The 23,112-nt window shown below is 40.2% G+C and overlaps 1 protein-coding gene across 1 annotated transcript in view; it reads right to left on the bottom strand.

Moving 5' to 3' along the window:
* The window catches only part of PLOD2 (procollagen-lysine,2-oxoglutarate 5-dioxygenase 2), a 48,796-nt gene that overhangs the window by 22,862 nt on the left and 2,822 nt on the right, over positions 1 to 23,112 (bottom strand). The window contains exons 2-7 of the mRNA XM_039556667.1: positions 11,637 to 11,728; positions 10,060 to 10,196; positions 4,315 to 4,478; positions 3,038 to 3,150; positions 1,081 to 1,144; positions 217 to 314 (exon numbers count right to left, since the gene is read on the bottom strand). Of these exons, the coding sequence (XP_039412601.1) occupies positions 217 to 314; positions 1,081 to 1,144; positions 3,038 to 3,150; positions 4,315 to 4,478; positions 10,060 to 10,196; positions 11,637 to 11,672 (612 nt within the window). The 5' untranslated portion in view covers positions 11,673 to 11,728. The remainder of the gene's footprint in view (positions 1 to 216; positions 315 to 1,080; positions 1,145 to 3,037; positions 3,151 to 4,314; positions 4,479 to 10,059; positions 10,197 to 11,636; positions 11,729 to 23,112) is intronic.

Genomic DNA, 23,112 nt, shown 5'->3' with positions numbered 1-23,112 from the left:
CTACAATGAACTTGGGAGCAGAATTAGTTGTTTCAGCAAAACTATCAAGTTACAGTGACATCAGAATAGCATGAATCAGAATGGGGGTTTTATCCTCTCAATTACTAATAACATTAAATGGAAATGTGTATGTTGTTTCATACTCTTCTATCCTTGGTTTTTTGCCTCCAATAATGTTGTGATTTTACAGGAAAATAAAACCAAACTGTCACTCACTTTAGTTGGACCATTTCCATGAATGGTGACTGGTAGGGTGTCATACACTGCATTCCTTGCTCTTACTTTTCCTTCTTCAAATTTCAAAAGGACTTCATCTGCAAATCAACAAAGCAGTATAGGAAGTTCATAAATAAAAGCTAAAATTTCAGAGTTCTTTAAGTCCTTGCTGATACAATATACCTTGCTATTGCAATCATTGTCAGTATTATTTAGAAGCTTTTGTTCATTTTTTTAAACTAGATCTTGAATTCTAATATCCTTATGATAAATAAGGTGACATCAAACTTCATTTCTCATCAGCAGCTTAAGTATTAGAATAAAATCTGCTTTAAAAATAATTCTAATTTAGTGCAAATGCAATTTATAGAGAAATCATAGTTATTTCAGATATGATCTGACTACAAAAATTTATTCCATAATGGAAGGCCAAATGTAAGAAAGGAAGTTTTGCACAGATACATTTTTCCATTTAAATTCATGACAGTTAAATGCAGGAAATTCTACATTATTCCACATTCAACTTCACTATGTATAGCCATTTGCATCTAAAATACAATTTTAATTACTAATCTTACTCCTGTAATTAAGTTTTAGAAAGGCAGATGGAAAAATGGTCCTTAACTCTATTTACTGCCAACTTCATTTATTTAGAACTATTTTTCCTATTTTAAATAAAATATTTTTTCAATGAGAGAATTCAATAATCAACCCAAAAGACCTGTAACTAATCTGGTGATCAGGTCTACCCAACCAAATATTTCCTTAAAATAAGCACATGTTTAAGGAACCACATTCATGGTTAAGCAAAAAAATTGTTAATAACAGTTAATCAAACACACAATGTGCAGATCATATACATACCAACAGCTCCATTTAGGGTCTGGAAAATTGCACATTTGTGGTCCAAAGTAATGTTAATGCGCTCCTGAAATCAAAGCACCAAAGATGTTGAGGTGTTCTAAAGCCAATGTTTTTACAGTAACATTGCAGTTACACCACAGTGGCAGCAAGGAGTCAGGGAAAATGACTCTTTACACTCTTTACATTGTTACCTTCTTCTGTATTCCCAAGTTGTGCAGTTGTATAGCAATCGGTTTTGCATATGCAGAAACTTTAAACTTGAAGGATAAAGGTCATAACTCTCCACAGGAACTGCAATTTAGCAGTATAAGCCAAAGACAATTTGTGTCTTAAAAACAATTTAACAAGTCTTGGCCAGGAAACAAAACATACTGCATTTCAGAATCATAAAAATGCAAAAGTCAAATTTAAAACATGTTCCTAATGTTGTATTACTAATCCTAGCTAGATTCTTACTTTAAATACCATGTTTCACCATCTTTAAAATGTTGATTCCAGTATGTAACATTTAAAACATACTTAAAAACCCCTACACAGATGACATCCTTTGTTTTGGTCTTCCAAGATTTTCTTACGTATTCTACAGCATTGGGCATATTATTACTATACAAAGAATTGGTGGTGATGTATAGTAAGCACCATGGAAGTGTTTTGAACCATGGTGCAGCAGTGCTCTGCACAGATACACAGCTTTGGTCTAGGAGACAATCTGTTTAGACAACTAATTATATTACTCCTGACTTGGATGCAGAAATCAGCTTTAATATCTCTACACCCTGTCTTTTCAATCGGCATCTGACTTAACTTGCATAAAAGCAATTCAGACACTAAAGGCTGGAAGGAATTTCCTATGAGGAGCAGCTGAGGTTTGTCTAGTTTAGAGGAGCAGGCTGAGGGGCCATCTCTGTGCTCCCTGCAGCTTCCTGAGGAGGGGAAGGGGAGAGGGAGCTGCTAACCTGGTGGGAATGGTTCAAAGATGCACCAGGGAAGGTTCAGACTGGACATTAGGAAACATTTTTTCATGAAGAGGGTGGTCAAACCCTGGATCAGTTCCTAGAGAGGTTGTCAATACCTCCAAGCCTGTCAAGCGCTTAAAAAGCATTTGGGCAATGACCTTAGTAACACACTTCAGCTTTTGGTCAGTCCCATACTGGTCAGCCAGTTGGACTAGATGATCACTGTAGGTCTCTTCCAACAGAAATATTCTACTCTATTTCTGAATCTGTATCCAAGCAGACCTGGTTTTCCATTACGTTATGCCAGAAACAACACATATATATCTCAAGAACTTTGCATCTGCCTTAACCATACAAATTACCAAAATCTTTCTCAAAATTCTGCTATATCAGCTTCTAAAGACTTTTTTGCACCAATATATTGTTAACTTTCCTTATCCCTCTTTCTTCCAGCATCAGGGACATGCCTCCGACATCTGTCATGCTCTAATGGTGTTATTCAGCAGAGGACTTTGTTAAGGGAGAGCACAGAGAGGTCTTCACCAAAAATTTACAATGCAGCTTTATTGAACATATTTGCACAAAAAGCTGAAGGCAGGATCTGAAATGGCAGCAAGCCAGAATATAAAACACTGGATTCAGCAAGTAGTTCAGTGACACCCTGGAAAAATGCCACATTCTCTGGCCATCAAACTGCCAAGTACATGGTACCCTCATTGAGATGAATGTGTCTGATCATATACCTCAGAGCTGTTATTTCTAACAATGAAGCACAACCTGCCTGGGTCTGAAGACAGCCTGAAATAATATATCAAGTCATGACCCTTTGTGAGTCTGTTCATCATTCCAGCAGTAGGAACCTCAGGAGAACAAACACAACTGTCAACATGGCACTCCAGTATAAAAAGACAGCATTCCTTTTCTTTTCATCCCCCAGTGTTTTATGAGGAGCAGCATGTTATTTCAATCAGAAAGAAATGAGAAAGCGAGTTACTACCTACCCTTGCCAATGGGTCAACATAGATTTTGGTGTAAAACAGCTGGTCATCATCATTATCCTGCAGATTCCATTGCTGCACAATACGATTTATGTATGGAGCATAACCAATAAATCCTGCAACATCACACACACATAGGTTATTTCCATACAAAACATTACCCTGCCAACATCTACCAATCAGGGGCTTCATTCTGAGTGGTGCCAGTAAAGAAAAAGTATGAAATTTATGAAACTTGGCTCGAAAGCCCAGTACCTTCTTACATTGTTACATACCTTCTTCCTGAGGTATGTAACAGGTCTGTTTCAAAAAGTTAATAATTAATGGTTATTTTTATACTAATGGTATTTTAATGGAAAAAATACATCTGATCTGTCTAGGATAGTCCTGAGAACACCAAAGCATGATATCAGATTATCACTTTTCCCAAGAAGCCCATCTGTGGCAAAAGTTTCATTTTCATCAATCACTTCTTACTGGCAGAGATGTCTGAATCTAATATTGCCAGAAATCCAGTGAGAGTCCAACTCAAAACCAATATACACCAAAATAAAAAAGATAGGGCACATAGGTGAGGGAAAGAAACAGGGACAGTCCCAGGTCTGCACATTGAAGAAGGGTGCCCCAGAAATGACACACTCAAAAGCTGCTACAGAGCACAGTATCCATATCAGTGCATGTATTAATCAAGTGCAAAATTATTAGCAAGCTAGCATTTGAAGGAGGATCCCAGAATTAATCCATCATTGAGATTAACAGGAGTAGCTCCCACTCTTTTTAGAAGGAGCTGTGCAAGCCATGCTGAGAGGCCAGGCAGAGCTGCCAGCACATCCACCCCACGTGCAAAGACCTCCAGAAACCAGGCAGCTGAGTGAGGGAATTCTGCGACCAGGCTAAACTGTGCCTATAAATAGCCCGTGCTGCTTTGCCTGGGCTTGTACTCTGCATTGTTTCTGAAGCAATGGGGTCATCCTTGCACAGCATCTCGCTGCCACGCACAGTTGCTTGCTAGACCCTTACTGTATTTATCTGCTTTTTGCAAGTTATTGCCAAACACACACTGCAAATTTGAATGAAAACTATGCCTCAGCACAGAAGAGGAGCTATTCGAGGGGAGGGGAGGGGAGGGGAGGGGAGGGGAGGGGAGGGGAGGAAGATGACAGCATTTCTATGTCCTCTATTTTATACTTGGGGAGTTCAGGAACAGCTCCACACACAACAAATACACAGAACAGATAACAGAGGTGGGTCATGTTCAAGTATTTGAGGATCACACTTGCCTCCTGAGTTCAGGAATCGTTTTCCACTCCGGACAACAGGATACTTGTCAGCCAGCCTTTTATCTGGCCAAATTAGTCCATCTGCTGCAAACACCACTCTATGATTAGTTTCCTGAAATTTCTTTAGCAGTTCTTCAGGGCCCCCAGCAAAGATAACATCATAGCTTAAAAGGAAAGAAAATACATCTATTAGGTTAGCTTAAGTTTAATGTTTCTGTGTTCAAAAGAAGTCATTGGACTATCCAAACTTAAAAATCAAACAGCCCTTTTATTCTGAAAAATGACTCAACTAAATCATATCTAACCAACGTGTAAAAATTCTATACCCTTCTAGGAGAGAAACTTCGATCAGTACTATTTATCCAAAGTAGTTTCCCCTCCTGCTTTTTAACTTTCACATTTTGGACATTCTTTTTTCTTCAGATTTTGTCTACCTGAAACTGATTTTCCTGTTTCAGGTATTTTGAGTAAAAAAATACTTTTTTTCCCTTTAGAAAACTCTTTATGTTTTTAAGAATAAAAATTTTAAAAAAGAAATCAAACCTTAACAAATGAAAGAGTGGACTGAGAGATGACTTGGGTAGTTTTCACTGGGAAAATCCAGATCTTGCTCCAAAACAGAACAGCCCTGACTTTTCTGAAAAGCCTTATCAAGAATGCACTTAGATCTCAATGAAGTCTAGTTGCCCATAAAAAGTGTATTGCATCCTGACAATACATAGATCTTTCTCCTACAACCTCTTTAACATGCTGAAGACTTTAAAGGCTCAAAGCATCACAATATCTATTTATGAAAAACTTCACTTGCCTTTACAGCTTGATCAGATTTAAGTCTCAATTCCTATTGAGGATAAAGGCCTAAAGGTGGAGGGCTCATCTTTGGCTGTTACCCACAGACGAAGGTCACCAGTGTGCCAAACCAGAACGAAACCTGCCTGGGTTTGGCGAAGGTCCTGTAAGAATGGAGTATCCCAAGCCTGGTGGTTTCTTGTGGCTGAACCAAATCTAAACCAATGCCTGGCGGGCACACGGGGTTGGGAACACAACCAACCAAACCAAGCAAACAAACCAATCCCCCCACCATAGGAAGGGATGCCACACACTAGACCAGTCTGCTCAAAACCCCATCCAACCTCGCCTGGAACTTGGAATTTGCCAGGGATTGGGCATCCACAACTTCTCTGGATGACCTGTGCCAATGCCTCCCACTTCAAGGTTCTCTTTATACAGCATGAGGAATGACACAGTGAGATTGGAATCACATCACAGATTAGTCTCTGGCTGCAGCAGCAAAATATTTTACTGGCAGCATCTCAACTTTTCAGTTCCCTCATCTGAATGCAGGAATATTCTTACTCTACACACATACCTTAGAAATTAAAAATCACCAGCCCTTATAACATTATAGCTACCAAAAACCAAGGTCTAACCTTAACCAAGACTTTTCTTGCAAAGCCTTTCAGCTGGGCTAACCAGGACAGCAGCTAACTAGGACTCCACCTGCAGTACACAGAACACTGCAATGTATTACCCAGCAACAGTGCCAACAGATCAAGCATTACTGACTTATGGTACTCCTTTATTACAGACCTGAAATTATTCAAGATGTCTTTTCTTTAAAGAGGATTTCATGAAATTGGCCTAAGAGAACTGAACAACAGCTGGCTTACAAATGTAAAAAAAGATTTTCACCACAAAGCAAAGTATGAACCCTGGAGAGGAAGCATGTTATGTAGTCTATATAAGTACGTGGTTTTCTGAAAACACGTATGTTTTTCTGCAACTTTGGCAGAAGAACGCATGAAAGAAATTGTACATTTTGGACCTTCCCCAGTTTCACAAAAAATGCCTGTTTCTGCCCAAATTTACAGGAATACACTTCACTCCCTTTTCCACCGAATTTCTGTAGCCTGACTCAATGCCAGACTGAAACACACAAGAAACAGGAGACACGTTGAAGACAGACAAAAAGAGATCTGTCTGAGGCTTTAACTTAATAGTTTATGGCAGGCTGTGCTTCTCCTCTGTGATCAGGTTAGTGCTGCTGCTGCTATGACTTACAGGAAGGAACCAAACACCCTGGAACATTGCTTCCAAGGACTCTCATTCTGTAAAAGAAAGCCAAAGTTAGCAACATGCTGGGCCAGCCACAGGCTCTGCTTGTGAAAGGGATATGCTACTTAACACAACACAGTTTATAATCCTAAACCCAGTGCTGAGCTGCTAAACTGCAATGGATATTATGCAGCACTATTAATCCAGCATGAAGCCACATTTTTCATTAATGTTCAAGGCCCTCTGTTTTGACAAGAGGTGACATGCTGTCACCACACCTCTTCCTGAGCAGGACCTCCACCAGCCTTCTACCCCTTGCTGCCAATGTCCTCATAAGCTGCTTGATGAGGCTCACACTTTTTTCTCCAGGCAAAAAGAAAATTTCTGAACACCTGTAAATGCATCATTTGCCTTGTTTGCCTGCTATGTCAGATTGCATTCAGCCTATTCAAACCTCACCTCCTGCTGTAAGGGAGGATTCACTTCAGGTCTACACCACTAAGACCATCACAAAACAGGTCCCAGGAGTATCCTTGACAGTTTATACTGTTATTAGAGGTGATGCAATGACTTACTTCAAATAGGACTTCAAAATTTGACAGGGAAAAGAGAGTGTGGATATATGCAGGAAAAAGCAGGCTTCCGTGGCAACCAGGAAAAGCTCAGATACTCTTCTATTTATTCTTCATAAAGCCCTCCAATTAAGTAGAAAGCAAGAAAAAAAACAAAACAAAACCAAACCCAGAAACTTTCCACAACCTAATCCCATTTCCTGAAGCTCCCAGATGGCAAATGCTTGGGACTGGAATCCACCCCTCCTTCCCCCTCTTTCACAGCAGCAAAGCATCCTGGCTATGCACCCTGCACTCCCAGCAACACAGGAAAACAGCAATGGAGACCCAGGTGCTCTAGAACTGACCATGGAATTTTTGCATCCACAACTTTAACAGTGAGAACTTGCTGCTCTTGGAGCTGCAGGTTAAGAGCTCAAAATACGAGTGAGAGAGTACCTACTAGTGACTAGCAACGTCAGCCACACAGCTATTTTGTCACTTAGACTGTATCCCCACCAGGATCACACCTTAACTATTTTGAGATACATAGAAAATATAATTATCCCTTCGTTTCAGACAAATGTAGAAAAAAATACAACAAAACAAACAACAAACTGAGAAGCTTCAAAATTCTTCCACGATACAAAGAGATGGCTGTGGAAGTTCTGGATGAACAGTCACAGCACCAACCAATTTATCCAGTCTACGCTGGCCATTAGCCAGTTCAATCTGAAATGGTCCAAAATAAACCAGTAGTTAGCTCGAGCAAAAACAAGCCTAATTTAAATAGTGTTCCATCTGCAGGCATTTTGCTATCTACACACAGGCACAAGCTGTCCACAGAAGAGGCTCAAACTATTTCCAGAATTCTGAGCCATATAACAAACTGCTCAAAAAAACCAAACAAACAAAAAACAAACAACAAAAAACCAAGAAACGAAGTTTAAGTAAAGAGTTCCCTAGAACTTGCCTAGTTACAGTAAGCAAACCAGACATTTCCTTTCCCCACCCCCAAGATTAATATTCCAAATGCTTCACAATGAATATAATAAAAAACACTTTAAGAAGAAAGGAAGTTCATGACATTTGTCTTTTCCAAACTTACTGCTACATTGATCAATGCTTAAATTGCAAACCAGGATTTCTGGAAATGAAAAAGCCCACTAGAATTAAAATATAATGCTAGAATCAGCAAACTTTTTTTCTCTCCTATCTGGAATCAGTTCCACCAGCTTTAAATAAATATGTACTTGGAATTTCAGACCTCAGGAACTTGGGAGGCTTAAATCCTGGGATTTTTCATGGGAAGAAAGATTATAGTTTCTGCACTTCAACACACATGGTCCTCTGTACTCTGTCACCCGTGCCAGCAGACAGCCTGCCCCTCCAGAGAGTAAATTATGATAGAGAAAATCTGAGCTAGACCCTGGTACCAATGTGATAATAAATTTGCATATTTTACCATATAGGAAGAAAATAGTTATTAATCAGGATAATAAATCCAGAAACAAAGAAATTCAATGTAGGCAGAAAACATTTGGGAAATGTTTGATTCATCTGAGCTTTAGTACAGAAAAAAAATCTTTCAAATAAACCTTTAAAAGTTTCAGTTCTTTATGATTAGTAGGACAACGCTACGAACAAACATGAATGTATTTACTTCTAGAAAGATACTTTTTCCACTTAATAAATACAAAATTGATCAAGTCAATAGGAAAAGAAATTCAAAAACTGAATGTGTACCTCTAAACGATGTTACTTTTACAGACCTAAGTAGACAAAGAAAATATTCAGCATAATAAGCATCCCTTATAATGCTTATAATTTAGTGAAAATTATTTAGATTTTTTGCTTTCTAGGTATTTCTTTTACTCATCACAAGAGATAAAATCGGAACAGAAAATTGAGTAACATATTTGAATTTGCTACCAGTTTAATAAGCTACTTCAACTTTTCTGAAGTGTTAACTTATGCAAAACAACAAATTAATTTTCCATAATATGCCACTGTCCAGCCATTTTGCCTTGTGATGATGTCTGCTGTGCAAATTCTGCCAAGCTCCTGCCTTGAAAAAGTGTCTTTAAATTTCTTCAGCTGTCAAATTTTAAATAAATAAAGCAGGTTAAAAGCTGAAAGAGAACTCTGGAGCAGACATTCCAACAAGACTGGGTAACAGCAGCATGGGTGAACTCATACATGACCCTCTCCAAGCTCACACTCAGCTACCTCTCTACAAGGCAGCCTGTCTGCAACTGGAGCTTCCTGTCCCTGATTCAAGACTCAGTCCCACGCCTTCCTTGAGGGATTATTTCAGACCTGTGACCCTGCTCCAGTTAACATTAGCATGGAAGAGTCTGGTGTCTGCTGCAAGCTGGATTCTGAGCTACTCTGATCCTGCTGTTGTCACAGGAGGAAAATAAGAGGAAGAGCAGAGGGAATCAATGGAGAAAGTGTGATTTGAACATGTTTAAGCTCCATGTTTTCTGTGACAGGGAGAAACCTATCTGGCCTCCAGGGAGGATGTTCAAGCATAGCTGTGCTATGAGCTATAATCTGGCACCTGCACCAGTACTGTCTCTGCATCCTTCCACCACACAGATCATATAGGCACCAGGCTACATCTGACACCAAGCCTCTTGTTTCAGTTCTCTAACATGTAAAAGAAGTTCTCCTGTTAAATGCTTTCCTCAGGGACCCATTTTCCAGCTTCCTCCATACCACTGTTACTTCATGGAACAAGGTAATGCCTCTGGTTCCTACTGGCCACTTTACTTCTGGAGCTGCTTTTGCTTCCCCTCCCATCCACACTCCCAGCCTGCAGCCACATCCTGCTCTCACTGCAGCTGAACGGGGAGAGGAAAAATGCTTGCCTAAAAGCCTGTCAGCTCCCAGTAACATTTTTGTACCCCCTCGAGGCAGCAGAACTATGAACAACTCTTACAGCTGTAAATCTGTTAAAAAGTAACAATTGCTCCAAAAGCAATCTATTTTTATGAATGAAGAAAAAAAGACACAAACTCTCTCAAATAAAACAGCAAGGAACAAAAGCATCATGCAACTTTCAGCATGTCACAGCAGCTACTTTTGCATGTCTACCCAAACTAAAATATAAAGACAAGAAGCCAGGTTTGCTCACCATTCAACAAACAGTACAACCAAGTCCTCTTGATCAGAATAGCTTCCAATGCCTTCTTTCAGCAGTCGAACTTTCTGCCCTCCGCCAATAGAGTTGGGCAGCTCACCACCTTTCCACTCTTCACCTTTTCCAAGAACCTGGAAAAAGGAAAAACAAAAAGGCACTTCTTGTTAGTACCCAAACCCATGAGGCTTTTTTAAAGCAGACCCTTATTGAAAACAGATGCTAAAGCAGAAGCAACACATTAAAGCATAGCAAGCCAGCACTTCCAGCATCGTAAGTTTTCCATGTCTGAAGCAGCATTCATCACAACGACATCATTGCAAAAACATGAGAGAGACATTTCTTAACCAAATAAGAATCAAGCAATTGCCTGCTACTGCCATTTACTCAAATGTGTCTCCCTCAGAAAAAAAAATAGAAAAAAAAAGCTAAGGATTGTTCCAAAATTTGCATTTGAAAAACATTCTAAATGAGAACTTTAAAATTCAATAAAATCACTTTAGGAACAGGAGGCACAAAAGACCTTGGTGGATCAAGGTGTAACTAATTAAAATTGCAAGCTTCAATCCTTTTGTACAGAAAGGATAGGTTTCCCAGTACACAGCTCACTGCTAAAACTCAGCTAAACATAAAACTCCTTCCCAGCCAAGCACTATAGAAGATTATATGTCAAAAAAGGAAAGGAAAAAAATAAGCTTTTTATGTGTTTTGAACATAATGTTTTTGGAACGCATAAAGCCTGGAAGAACTACATTGCATGATGTTTTGGACAAATCTGCAAAGCTAGAAGTTGTATCCAGAGCTCAGGCTGCTCAGGTGCTTTAGTATAGCTTTATCATATTAGGAAAGATCTTCTCAGTTCTCCAAATTCAGTGGTAGAAGTCAAAAGACCCAAAAAATTTCCTATTTATAGTGCAGGCACTGTGGTAAGTAAGCAGAAAAATTTCATAACAGCATCTGAATTCCTGGATTTTCTCTTGGCAGAACCAATTTGTGGGGAAAGTTTAGAAGGTTAGTGCCCTCCCTTTTTCCCAAGGTCATGCAGAGGCCAGCTGAAGTACGTGTCATATGGAGGCGTGAAGCAAGGCAGAAAAGGCTGGCAAGAATGACAACATGCATTGTCCTCTCAGAAATTACAGGTTCCTGGGAAACACAGTGAAGTTTTCAGCTGTGACCCTCGCTCCTGCCTTGCAGCAGCATTCCAGCCATGCTTAAGGAAAGGGATAGAAAGTTCTGGAGTGCAGTAGAGCTCCCAGAAGTAGTCATGCAGATGAAATCGGCCACACTGAAAAACAAGGCTTTGTGATAAAATATGACAGAACCTGTCAGTGAGGAGGATGCAATGCTGACCACGATAGCTCCTATGGCAGTGGAAGCACCTCCCTCCCATGGTGGCTCAGAGGGGAATCAGCAGGTACAAAACAGGGAGAGCAAGTGCCCTACCCACACCGCAGCTCTGCTGGTGTTTCCCTCTGTCCCAGCACACAAGGAAGCTAAGGCAAAGTCAGCTACCATTTACTGGTTCTGTTTTACACCATGGACAGTACAAATACTTGGTACAAAACACACAATACCTTTACTGTGTAGTTGAAATGCTTTGCAGTTTGCATGAAACGGTGAAAGCCATCGGTTTCTTTAGTTGCTACAGTAAAGACTAGTAGTTTATCTGAGGAAGAAAAAGAAGGAAAATGTATTAATATGATTTCAGGGCACAGTTTATATCAAAAAATGCAATGAACAGCACTAGACTGGGGGCTTTATGACTTTCTGTGTCTCATTCAAAGAGAGGAGGCAAACACACTGTCACAGTATAGGTGTGAGACATTAGCAAACAACAACTGCTATGGACAAGGTGCTGTACTTAAAATTATCCTCTGGAAGAGGAAGCAAGTAAGTCTAACTACTCTGTAAACAACTAGTTCACAAAAACAAAGCTAGTATGACTACTGGACAGGAAGAAGTCTTCAAAACAAAAATACCTTACTACTTTTCAGTCTGATACAATCCTGTTACCTCTTACCACAGGACTGAGTGGTGCTAAGAGAACTTTACCCAACCCCAGTAGCTCCCCTGAAAGCCAACAGTGCATATTCTTCATGAAAATAAGTCCAAAACCCCCAACCATTGAAACCAGCCCCTCAACAAACAGCATTTAGTGCTTTTAAGTCCTTGGGCAGAGACAAAAGAGCAAGGAGTTTGCTTGGTTGGTTTTTTATTTGGAGCATATGTACATTACAGCACTGCTAATTTTGCCCTCTTACTGCACACAGGCAAGTGGCCATGCAACCAATTTCCTCTTCACATTCCAGAACTTTTAACACAGTTCAAATGGGGTCATGAATTCCCACTAAATAGCTTCCCAATTAAACTACTGAACAACATTTAGAACCCTATGCAATATGCTGCATAATCAAACTAAATACTTTGAAGCTATGAGAAGGATACTACCCCTATCTAAAATCAAGTGTTTAATCAGACCAGTGTGGATGCTAGAATACATTGCACGTCCCCAATTCAGCCCAAGTTCAAGCAACAGCTACCGTCTAAACAGAGCCCATGAGATCAATCCTTATAATAAAATAAAATTAATCACCTATGATGAGTATTCCAGACACAGTGCCCGCTACTGCATTACTTGCCAAAAAAACATCCTCTGGATTTATCTTCCTCAGTCCAGTAACATGTGCTAGAAGTGTCTGCTATGGAAAACATTCCTATTAACTATTCAGCTTTGTCCACCACCACAGGCTTAGCAGCCCTCAAACATCATCCTGAGTGTATTCAAACCACTCACCACTTGCCATTTTGTTTTATGTGACACCAGCAAAAGTTAACACAAAAGGTGATGACCCAGTTCCCACTTTGTAGAAGAAATGCACCTTGCAAGTTACTCACGCAATGCTCTGCAGCCAACACTTCAAGTGTATTGGCTCAGGCAAAAATACCTGTCAGAGTACAGACATAGTTTGTAGAGAAACATAAACCCCCTTGTTCTAATGAAATTCAAGTCTGTCGGAAGTAGCCACAGCAGACAAACTCTGCAGACCAGTCTCAAGTGGCACCCATACGGTTTCTGCCGAAATACAGCTTAGACTCAGCCAACAGGTCAGTTCCAGAACATCCTGCCAGGTCAGACAGTGCTCTGGCTACTCCATCCTCAACAGCAGCTGTACCAGCGTACATGAGGAAGAGCAGGGATGAGACAAATACATAGGATACTTTCTCTGCTTTTTCTACTGGTCTCAATTTAAGGGTGTTCCTGTCTTAGGTGGTGTTTCTGCAAATTCCAGAACACCTGATCTGCTTTGTGACCTTGCTCTTCCCTAGCCACTCCTTGAACAGATGTAACCTTTAAGCAGTGACAGCATCCTGTGCCCAATACCTACACCACAAAAAATCTGTGTCTTGAGCAGGGCTCCTACAATTTTATCTGACACTGCCCAAATTCCTCAGCTACAGACACTTCTACCTGCCCTCCCCACGACACACAATTTTGTGGATTTCTCTCACATCCTGCTATTGCTTTTTCTTTTTTTTTTTTTTTTTGGCTGGGCTGTGTGTGGGAGGCGTGTCTGTGAACGGGCACAGCAGACAATCCTTTTCCTCAACAGTCCTAGAGACAACTTTAACTGCTGGCTCTACCAAACCAGACTGACACTCCTGCAATACAATACACAACAAAGATGAAACTGGAAATACTGTAAATGCTTCCATCAACTCAACTTTAGCATCCAAAATTTTGGAAAGACAGATTTGGAAGATTAATTGCTCCACCTTTTTCCCCCTGAAGTGCTAGCAGACTTTTGTAAGGAAGAATCAGAAGAAAATCCCCCAAGTACATCTCAAAAGGCCAGGAAGACCTCACAGTGAAATGAATTCACACTGACTCACAGAGACACAAACAGAGCAATAATGGTTCAATACCTTCCAAAGAGTTTATTCTAAAGATCATGCAATTTCAAGTAATTCTACTGAGGTCACCACAAAATGAATAAAGAACATTATGTCTTAGACTATGACTAAAACAGGACTGAGAACAGAGGAGGGTTTTCCTCTATAAAGGAAATTATGACTATTTTTTTGTTAAGGCACTACATTTTCAAATTACAGGGAACTGGAAAACTCTGATCATACCAGAACTGCATCATCACGCCAACCAAATCCATTGTTAAAAGTTTCCTAGGTGACCAGATCACTGACTATAACCATGGACTTTGGTTTGAAGTAGGCATATTTCACACCTACACATTGCTAAGAAATGCTAACAACAAGATTTCAAAAATCTGTACTTAACAACATGATGTAAATGACAAAATGTGGGCTGCATCAGATTCATTCCACAGTTACTAAGTCAAAGAAAGTATTAAAGTAACATACAAGTACAGTTTGGCAAGCAAAAAATAATCTACTGTTCCTTATGGGATATTGTTACTCTTTTAATGGAATACACATTATTCATGTGTTTCAAGATTCACTATGGAGTCTGGTATGTTACTTGACTTTTGTGGAATGGGAGAAAAGAGAAAAATGTGCCAAATCCTACGGGATTTCAACCTGAACTATACAAAATGAAGAAAGCTGAGCAGAAAAATAATGTAGTTTATATTGACATGAAATGGCAAAAGACCTTGTACTGCACCAATGGACAATGAAGCAATCTAAACAGGCAGCCTGAGTCGGGTTTGCAAACAGCCACAGAACAAAAGACAGCTATTTTAAAGGTACTATTTACACTGGAAATGTTTTCTTTTTAACATGCTTACCCATGGCCCTTGGTTTTTTTTTTTTTAATTAGAGATAAAGTTTAAAAGGTTTTATTTCATGTCTTTGTTGCATCACTGACAATTTTAAGTGCAGTTGGTACTTAAACAATTTTTAAGTGCAGCAGAAGAGTAATTATAGCATTTGAAGTCCCTTTAGAATTAAAGTTTCATTATAGATTACTTAGTCTTTGCTGGGGCCTCTTTTTTTTGTTGTTGTTTTGGTTTGTTTGTTTTGTGGGGTGGTTTATTTTTGTTTTTGGTTTTTTTTAAGTAAGCTGTATCTGACCAAAGAGCAGAGAAACACGCTTTTATTCTATACATAGTATATATGGAGAAACAATGCAAAGTGCTTTAAATGATAGTTATCTTGGCACATTATAGAGGGTATTACTAACCAAATAAGGAAAGCAGAACCATTCTCCTCCAGCTAATAAAAAATATTAATCTAATTCCTATATTTAGATGGGACAACTTGCACAGCTTCACTGGCAGGCTTCCACTAAATGTAGCATGGGAGATGCTTGTTTCTTCCAGGGGAAGTGAGAGAAGAAAAGGCTTCTGACCACTAAATACTTCTGCTAATTTCCTTTCAACCTTTTAAACTTCATTCACTTTGAAAAATCTATTCCTTGCCCACTACATTTAGGTACAACAACCTGTTGGAACACTTATCCCATTTGTGCTTAGCAACATGAAGCCAAAGTGACTTTCATGATCAGGAGTGTCAATGTGAAGTACAGCACTTCCAAGGGAGTAAGTTTATCCAAGTGTCATTTCCATTTCAGGATGTGCTCAGCTATTTCAGCTGTTGCAACCCACAGTGTCCCTCTGCTGTGCAGAGCAGGTCTGAGCCCAGGACAAGTCCTGTGGGTGCAGAGGTTCAGGGCTGCACCAGAACCCTCCCTGCACAGAGAGGTTGAGTGAGTGCCCGGAGCCCCCAGCAGTATCCCAGTCTCCAGCTGTGCAATGAAGACCCAGGCACAGCTGTGAAAGGATGGCTGCAATTACTCAGACCCAAAGCTACCACTGTGGCCTGGTACTCCTCAGTGAGAGCACAGCAAAAACCCCACAAAGAATTCCAGCTGCAGCTGGACACTGCTCCGGCTTCACTATCCACTCCACAAGCTCCTACCCTCCACTGAGGCGTCCACCCTAAGGAGCTCTGCTGTGTGATCTTGATCTTACACACAGGCTTGAGCTCTACAGTTCAAGGCTGACTATTCCCCCCACACAGGGAAAATACAATCTTGGGAGTGTCTTCCAAGAGGAACAGCATCCTCAAAGTGCAAATCTCCATGAGACCAAGAACACAGCAGGTGGTCCCACTCCTCCCCACTCACAGGCTACTGAGATGCCACAGAGGGTACAGCTGTCAGCTCCCCTGCACACAGCCGGCCAGAGGCACCTTGGCAGTCACTGGAGGGGATTGCTGAGCTTGGCATTTATTTCCACAAGTCAGTTTGTGTAAAAAGGAAATGTAAACCCTATACTGAAGTTCAACAGGAAAGCATGAAAAAAATCTCCCAAGAGCTCCATGCCAGGTATGCGTTCAGTTACTAGGATGAAATTGTGCCAGACAGATTTCCAGTAGTTACACCCACAAAACAGCTGTTCTGTTTTGAAAACAAGCCTGAGAGGGCATGCATTTAGCCAAGAAAAGTATATCCAGTGACAAACAGAATTCATTTTTACATGCAAATTAGAAACCCTCTAATATCACAACACAAGTTGTGAAAGACAACAACACCGCACATGGAACACATGCAGCACATTAGGAAATCCAGCGAAAGTTTATCAAAACAACTCACTCTTCTACTTTTTTTTTTTTTTTCTGCTACCTTCGGGGACCTGACTGCATCATAAATGTCTATTTCCGGAAAGAAGATCAATAAACCAGAGCCTTTGTCTTCAGTGAATTGCCTGGCAAGGTCTCAGCCAGGAATTGCCATGGCAGGACTGCTTTAAGTAGCAGTGACCTTTCTCCCTGTATCCTGGCAAAGAAGCATGCAAGGAACTACAGTCATTCCTCACACGCCCACATGGTTCTTGTTTATCTTGAATGAACACTCACAGAGATTACTACATAATTTCTACCAGGGGTTGTGGGCACTAGTATAGTAGCTTCAGAGCAGCCAAAACTGAGGATACTGCTCACAGCCACACGGAAGCTGACATTTAGTCCTTGGATTCAAGTACTACAGACTTCTCTGGAGTGGAAGTGAGCTGGAAGATCAAAGGACGTCTCTTTGTGGTACCACATTATGACATTAAAATCTATCTCTGTCTTTAAAACTAGTGGCTTATAATGGTAAACAAATGATGTTTGGTACTTGTAATACATTTTTATCCATATTCTAGTCTCTACATAAAACAGCCTACTTTCCTGTTTGCAAATTATATTCCACCCCGAGCTGCTCAAAACAGTAATCCAAAGAACCATTAAGACAACTAAAATACCAAAGAGCACTTTCAAAATCCGGATCTTTTAACACAACACAATCTTCCACTTATCACTCACAAAGGCAATATTAGACTCCTCAAAAAATATTTGGATTTTCTACTATGAATAGGAGTTATTGACTAAACTTAAGGTTCTGTGTCAAATAAAATATTTGAAAATCTGCATACTCTGAAAATATGTCAAACAGCTGGAGATGGGAAAAACCCATCATTTAAAATGTAGCCATGATTGTAAGTTATACCTACAGACATGTTTTGGTTAATGTAATCCAGCAGCAAACAAAGACCTCAAGTACACAATGAGAAAAACACAAGTTTTAAACATTTATATATGTATGTATGCATATACACATCCAGTGAGAGCTTATGACGTACGTATGCTCAAGTAAAGTAGTAAGCCACCAGAAGAGTTTCTGGTCCAATAAAACTTTTGGCATAAAGAGAGAAAGCGCAGAGCCATCTGACAGCTGTTTATTTTCCCCCTAGGATTCTTTAGAAACACAACAATGTGCTGAAATAGCAAACACGGTCATCTTCTTTTCTCAGGAAATAAATGTGCATTACACTGCAGGAGGGGGAAAGATGACTGGGGCATGAAACAATACTACTTCATACTTGGGAGTCCTAAAGTTTTTTTTATCTGATCTTTATACAATACAGTCATCTTCCGCTCTTCACAGAACGTTGCTGCATGCCTCCACTCATCCCACACTTCACTGCTTCCCAGAGACACAGACTGGTTTCAAAGTCCCACTAACCACAGCCATGATCACATAGCAAGATTGGATTCTCTGCAGTTCAATAGCATGGTTGGATTGATGCTAAAAATGATCCTTGGATGGGAAAAAAATATGCTTTAAAAACTCATGAAAGATCAGAAAGTGGTACAAGTGAAAATAAAAGATGAAATTAGAATTAACAGATAGCAAATTAAGAGCAGTCATGGACTGCCAAACACATAGTACATACTGATTTTCTATACCAATACAATTCTTGACTGAGAGAGGTTTTCTAAGAATCAAGGCCTTCAAGGGCCAGAATTTGAAGAAGCAGACCTTACTGTACAGACCTCAGTTTGATCTGTCTTCCTCTGTATCACAAACCTTCCTTTAATCACTGCACTTCAATACATACATGTCACTGCAAAATACAGAGAGTAACACAAACATTATTTATGTAATTTCCAAAAACTTACGAGATTCTTCTTGGCCAGCTATTAACAGATTTGTAGACATCTTTCTGGGATGGTGTAACGTTTTTGCAGAACTAATGGAGGCAGACAAGTATCACCTCTGCTACCACCTGATCTTTATATTGGTCCAATCTCCAGGAAAAAAAATATGCTTCTGTCTTTAAGCTGTTGCAAACAGTTTACAACCACAACTGGCATTTACGGTTATCAGGATCACTCCATGCATGGGCTGTCTGTGGATAATTCTTCCTATGCTCTTCCACATTATTCGTAAACCTTGCTGAAGTTACAGAGCAATAGCTATAGATATCAAAGCTGCCAGCACTGTCCCAAGCCAGGGAACAGACCTAATAAAGGCAGGAAGCTTTCAGGAGCTCTCTAGGGAAAGAAATACAGAAAGTATTATTTCCCACTTTCAATTACTTTCAAAAACCTGGTACTGTTCCAACTTCCTCAGCCTGTACATGCTTCCTGTTGCAGGGTTCTCCCTCTTCTCACGTGTTTTAAAGGAATAAAGAAGCTAAGTTAGCAGAAACACAGCCATACATTAAGCAAGAGTGGCTCTGAATTTTCTCACAGTATAGAATCTATGTTAGATTAGCACATGCTAACACACAGCCCCTGGACAGGACACTAAAATTCTTTTTTTCCTACGAACTGAAATTCCTTCAGGCTTTAATTCACAGCATGCAGTGGTGTGAACAGGCATTTTCCTCTTCCATGCAGACTGACTCAAATGGCGAGTGTGCAGAGCTGCTGCTCACTGCTGTCTTTTATCACATCATTTCTGATGTCACACTGATACAGCATCTAAAACAGTTACAGTAAAATGATCAAATGTTGAACAGAGCCAGCTCAAACCCAGTTAAATAAAAACTCATGACCCACAAATCACAACTCTTTCTGTGTATGTTTATCCATACCTACATACACTTTCCAAGATTAGCAGGTACTCCCGATATACAACTGATTTCAGGAAGCATTTGAAAGCCGATTATGTCTCAGCTCTTAACTTACTTTCTTTGAATTTAGTAGTATTGAATACACAGTCAACAAGAGCTCATTAAGAACTGTATGCGCACTCATCAATCACGAACATCAGCCCTGAGTGCAGCACTGGCCAGTGCTCAGGCCTGCACTCGCTCTAATGCAAGATTTCCTTGTTTTGATAGTTGAACAAAGCCGAATACAAGCAGCAGTAAAGTGTTTTTCCATCAGCTTCAGAGGACTTGGATGAGACCCTATGTACTGAGTCAGTTATTCCGTGGTAAAGCAAAGATAAGAGTGTTCCTTAGCTCCCAAACTAAGAAAAAAATTTAAATCGACCGTTTGTAAATGACATCATTGCCATGCATGAAGGAACTCCTAGCTGCCTAACTTCCGGACAAATGGGAAACAGATCAGGTTACAGCTGTTTATGGGTGCCCAGATAGAAATCAAACCATAAGAATCTTGAGAGTGGAGAGGATGGAGTCATGGCACAGGTCGTGTCTTGTTTGAATGCATGGCTTGGACAGCTCTGCTATAAACTGTCATCAGAGCTGTGCAGCTGAGAGCAGGACACAATTAGCATCAGCTGGCTAAGTGAGAAGTTTACTCAGCTTCTGCCTTTTTGTAGCCTTGCCCTCTCTTGTCTCTCTCATAAATATGTATCTGGAGAAGAGCATGCTTCTTCTTAGGCTGTTGTTTAACAAATCCAGCTGTTTAAACAGAAGCAGTCACACACAGAATCAGGCACGGTTAAAGTCAATTTTTTGACAGTTAATCAATCCATCAGTGAAACTCAGCAGTTAAGATTTGCAATAGTGGTTTCTCCTTAGACTAGTCTTTAATAAAAAAAAAAAAGAAAGAGAAATTGAAGCTGGATGTGGGACCATCCTGAAGACCCACAGCTTCCCTTTGCTGTCCTTCGTGCCTGCACTGCAGTTCATGTTGTAAGCAGATGCTACCACCCAGATCAGTCAGTTCATTTGAAAAAGCTGCCCACAGTTTCACATCTGGCCCTATGTCCGAATATGGGACATGTAAAATTCTTCACACAAACACAAGTGACACTACTCCAGAAATAAAAAGAAATCCCATATTTTTCAAAGTTCCCTCTCCTGTGTGAACAAGAAATTTAAACTCCACACTTGTGCCCTGTCTTGTGCAACTCAGTCTTTCAAATCATGAAATAAAAACTTCTGTCCTACTTGTGACACAAGACACCATGACATGTCATGTATGATGTATATTTAAAGATGCTTTTAGCACCATACATTTCACCCAGCAACTTCAGGAACTAAAGTTATGGGTCTGGTTCTGATCCAACACATGTACAATGGCTTTACAGTGATGTAACACAGAATTAAGCAAAGTGCTTACAAAGACACCTTATCAAAGTTTCATATGAACTAAAAAAACCAAACCATCTATTTTTACTTTTTTTTGAAAAACAAGGTAAAAAAAATTAAAGAGCAACACCATCAGATACTGATTAGTTTCTGCACAGCTGATTTCAGCAAGAATGGGCTCATTCAGCACACTAACACAGACCCATAGGTACAGAATTCGTTCTCAAAGGAGTGGCACTTAAATGACAAGCCTATTTTTGTTTAGCATTTTTTTGTCTTTGTTTCCTTACAGTTAGTTTCCATTAATTACAAATACTGCAGCTTTAAAAATGTACTTGCTCTTTCATTACAAGAACAGATATATGGGATAAAACTGCAACTTTATGTATTTAGTCTCCTTATCACCAGTATAATCCACATTTTTAAAACCAAATTTGCCTTAAGGAAAAATCTAGAAGTAGTTCTCTAAATCCTAAAGCTACTTGTAGTGTCAGGCTGTGACTGCAAGCTTGTATTCCCTGATAGTTAAGCATCATTTATTCCCTAGAGCTACATCACCACACGAGACACAATCCTGCTGTAAACTGTTTGGTCAAGCTGTGCTTTGTGCTGGAAGAGCCCTGCTACTGTTTAAATTAAAAGGGATCAAAAATATTCTTCACTTTTCAACCTGTTTGCAACTGGTCCTTCAAAAACTAAAAGAAATTAACATTATAAATGAAAACACCCTTTCTGTGACCATACTTACTCCCCATGACAAGGGAGTTCACTTGAGCAGCATGTCAAGTAATTTGTAATCCAGACTGGCAGCTCTACACAAATGGAAAGACATTGCTTTTGATTACACAGTGATAGTGCTAATTCAACAGACAAACTAAACACTTCCTTATGAAAGGACAAAGTCACTTGTGCTTAAGTAAGCAGCAGTGAGGGAACAAGCTAAAAACTTGCACACAAATTATGACTCTCCAGAATATGTCACCAACCTAAAGAAAACCCTGAGAAATAATGTTAGTTTAGATCCTTGACAGAAATGCATTTCACACAAACCACGCCTGGCTCAGATAAACACGGTGGTCATTCCACTAAGCCTTTTCAGTGCAATTTACAGCATCCAATATTGATGATAAAGGTCACAACTGTTTTACTTCTCCTTGCTTTAATTAGAAGTGCATTTTACAGTCAAAGTTGCAGTAACCCTACTGTATATCACGGAGAGAAGCAATGTCACATCCAACCCTGTGGTGTACTTCCACATCTTAATTATTCCCTCCACCTACGAAAAGAAAGAAAAGCCAGACCAAACAAATCTACTTTTTTTTTTTTTTTAAATTTTGCCACAGAGACTGGCACTGTGTGGCCTCCATCCCAAGTGCTTCAGAGAACACAGACTGCAGACCTTGGGTGTCTTCAAGGATGAGTATTTTCGAAGGGAAAAATATGTGATGAAAGCACAGCTTTGCTGCTCTGCACCTCTACAGCAATGTTTGCTTACTTTTAACTAACTTCCAAACACCCACACCCCCCACTACACACTGTTCCATTTGTCATTCACTATTTATTTCAAAGCTGGAGGCTAAAGATATCTCCGTGAGTAGGTAATTCCCATGTAAGTGGTGCACACTGATGGCATATGTATGATGTGCCCCAGACAGCCCCAGGAGCTGTCTCCTGCAGGGTCAGTTCTGGGTTCATCACCCTCTGCTTTTACCCTTCTCCTCTAAGGGGCAGCTTTTTCATACAGTCCTCACAAAAAAGGCACAAAACTCCCAAGAGATCTAGAAGAGGTTTTTCCACAACACAGATTTATGTAGCAGTTTTAGGTACTGCGGTGACAAGAGGACACAGAAGTAGTGCCGGTAAAGAGGCAAGAGACAGAAAATTGGGCAGAGAGACAGAGGCAGGCACAGAGTGCTGGCCTTATGGCCTCCCTTCCACCAAGCATGCCGAGTCAGTCAGTACTTCTAATAAGTATGTCAGGATGGTTGAATGACTTAATTTTCTTGTTTGCGCACCACAGGTGACCCAGAAGGCAAGGCCTGTCGATCGCTGTCACTCAGACCATTTAGTCTCAGACCAAATTAACAGAAATTGCAGCAGTACATGCTGTATCCCAAAGTGAGTCCTCGCAGAGCTAGACCAGCCAGCAATTACTGCCTGAAGCATTTGTGACCAGCACTTGAGGGACACTGGGGCGGAGGAAAGCCCAGTGGCTCAGAGTGCTCTACAGACAGCTGAGCTGCCACACCTCCCAGCCCGGCTGCTCTGGGAAGCCACCCACACTGCTGCAGCACCCCAAGCC

This window comes from Corvus cornix, chromosome 9 (genome assembly GCF_000738735.6).
Source record: "Corvus cornix cornix isolate S_Up_H32 chromosome 9, ASM73873v5, whole genome shotgun sequence".
Taxonomy (NCBI): domain Eukaryota; kingdom Metazoa; phylum Chordata; class Aves; order Passeriformes; family Corvidae; genus Corvus; species Corvus cornix.
This window is presented reverse-complemented; position numbering and strand designations above follow the sequence as displayed.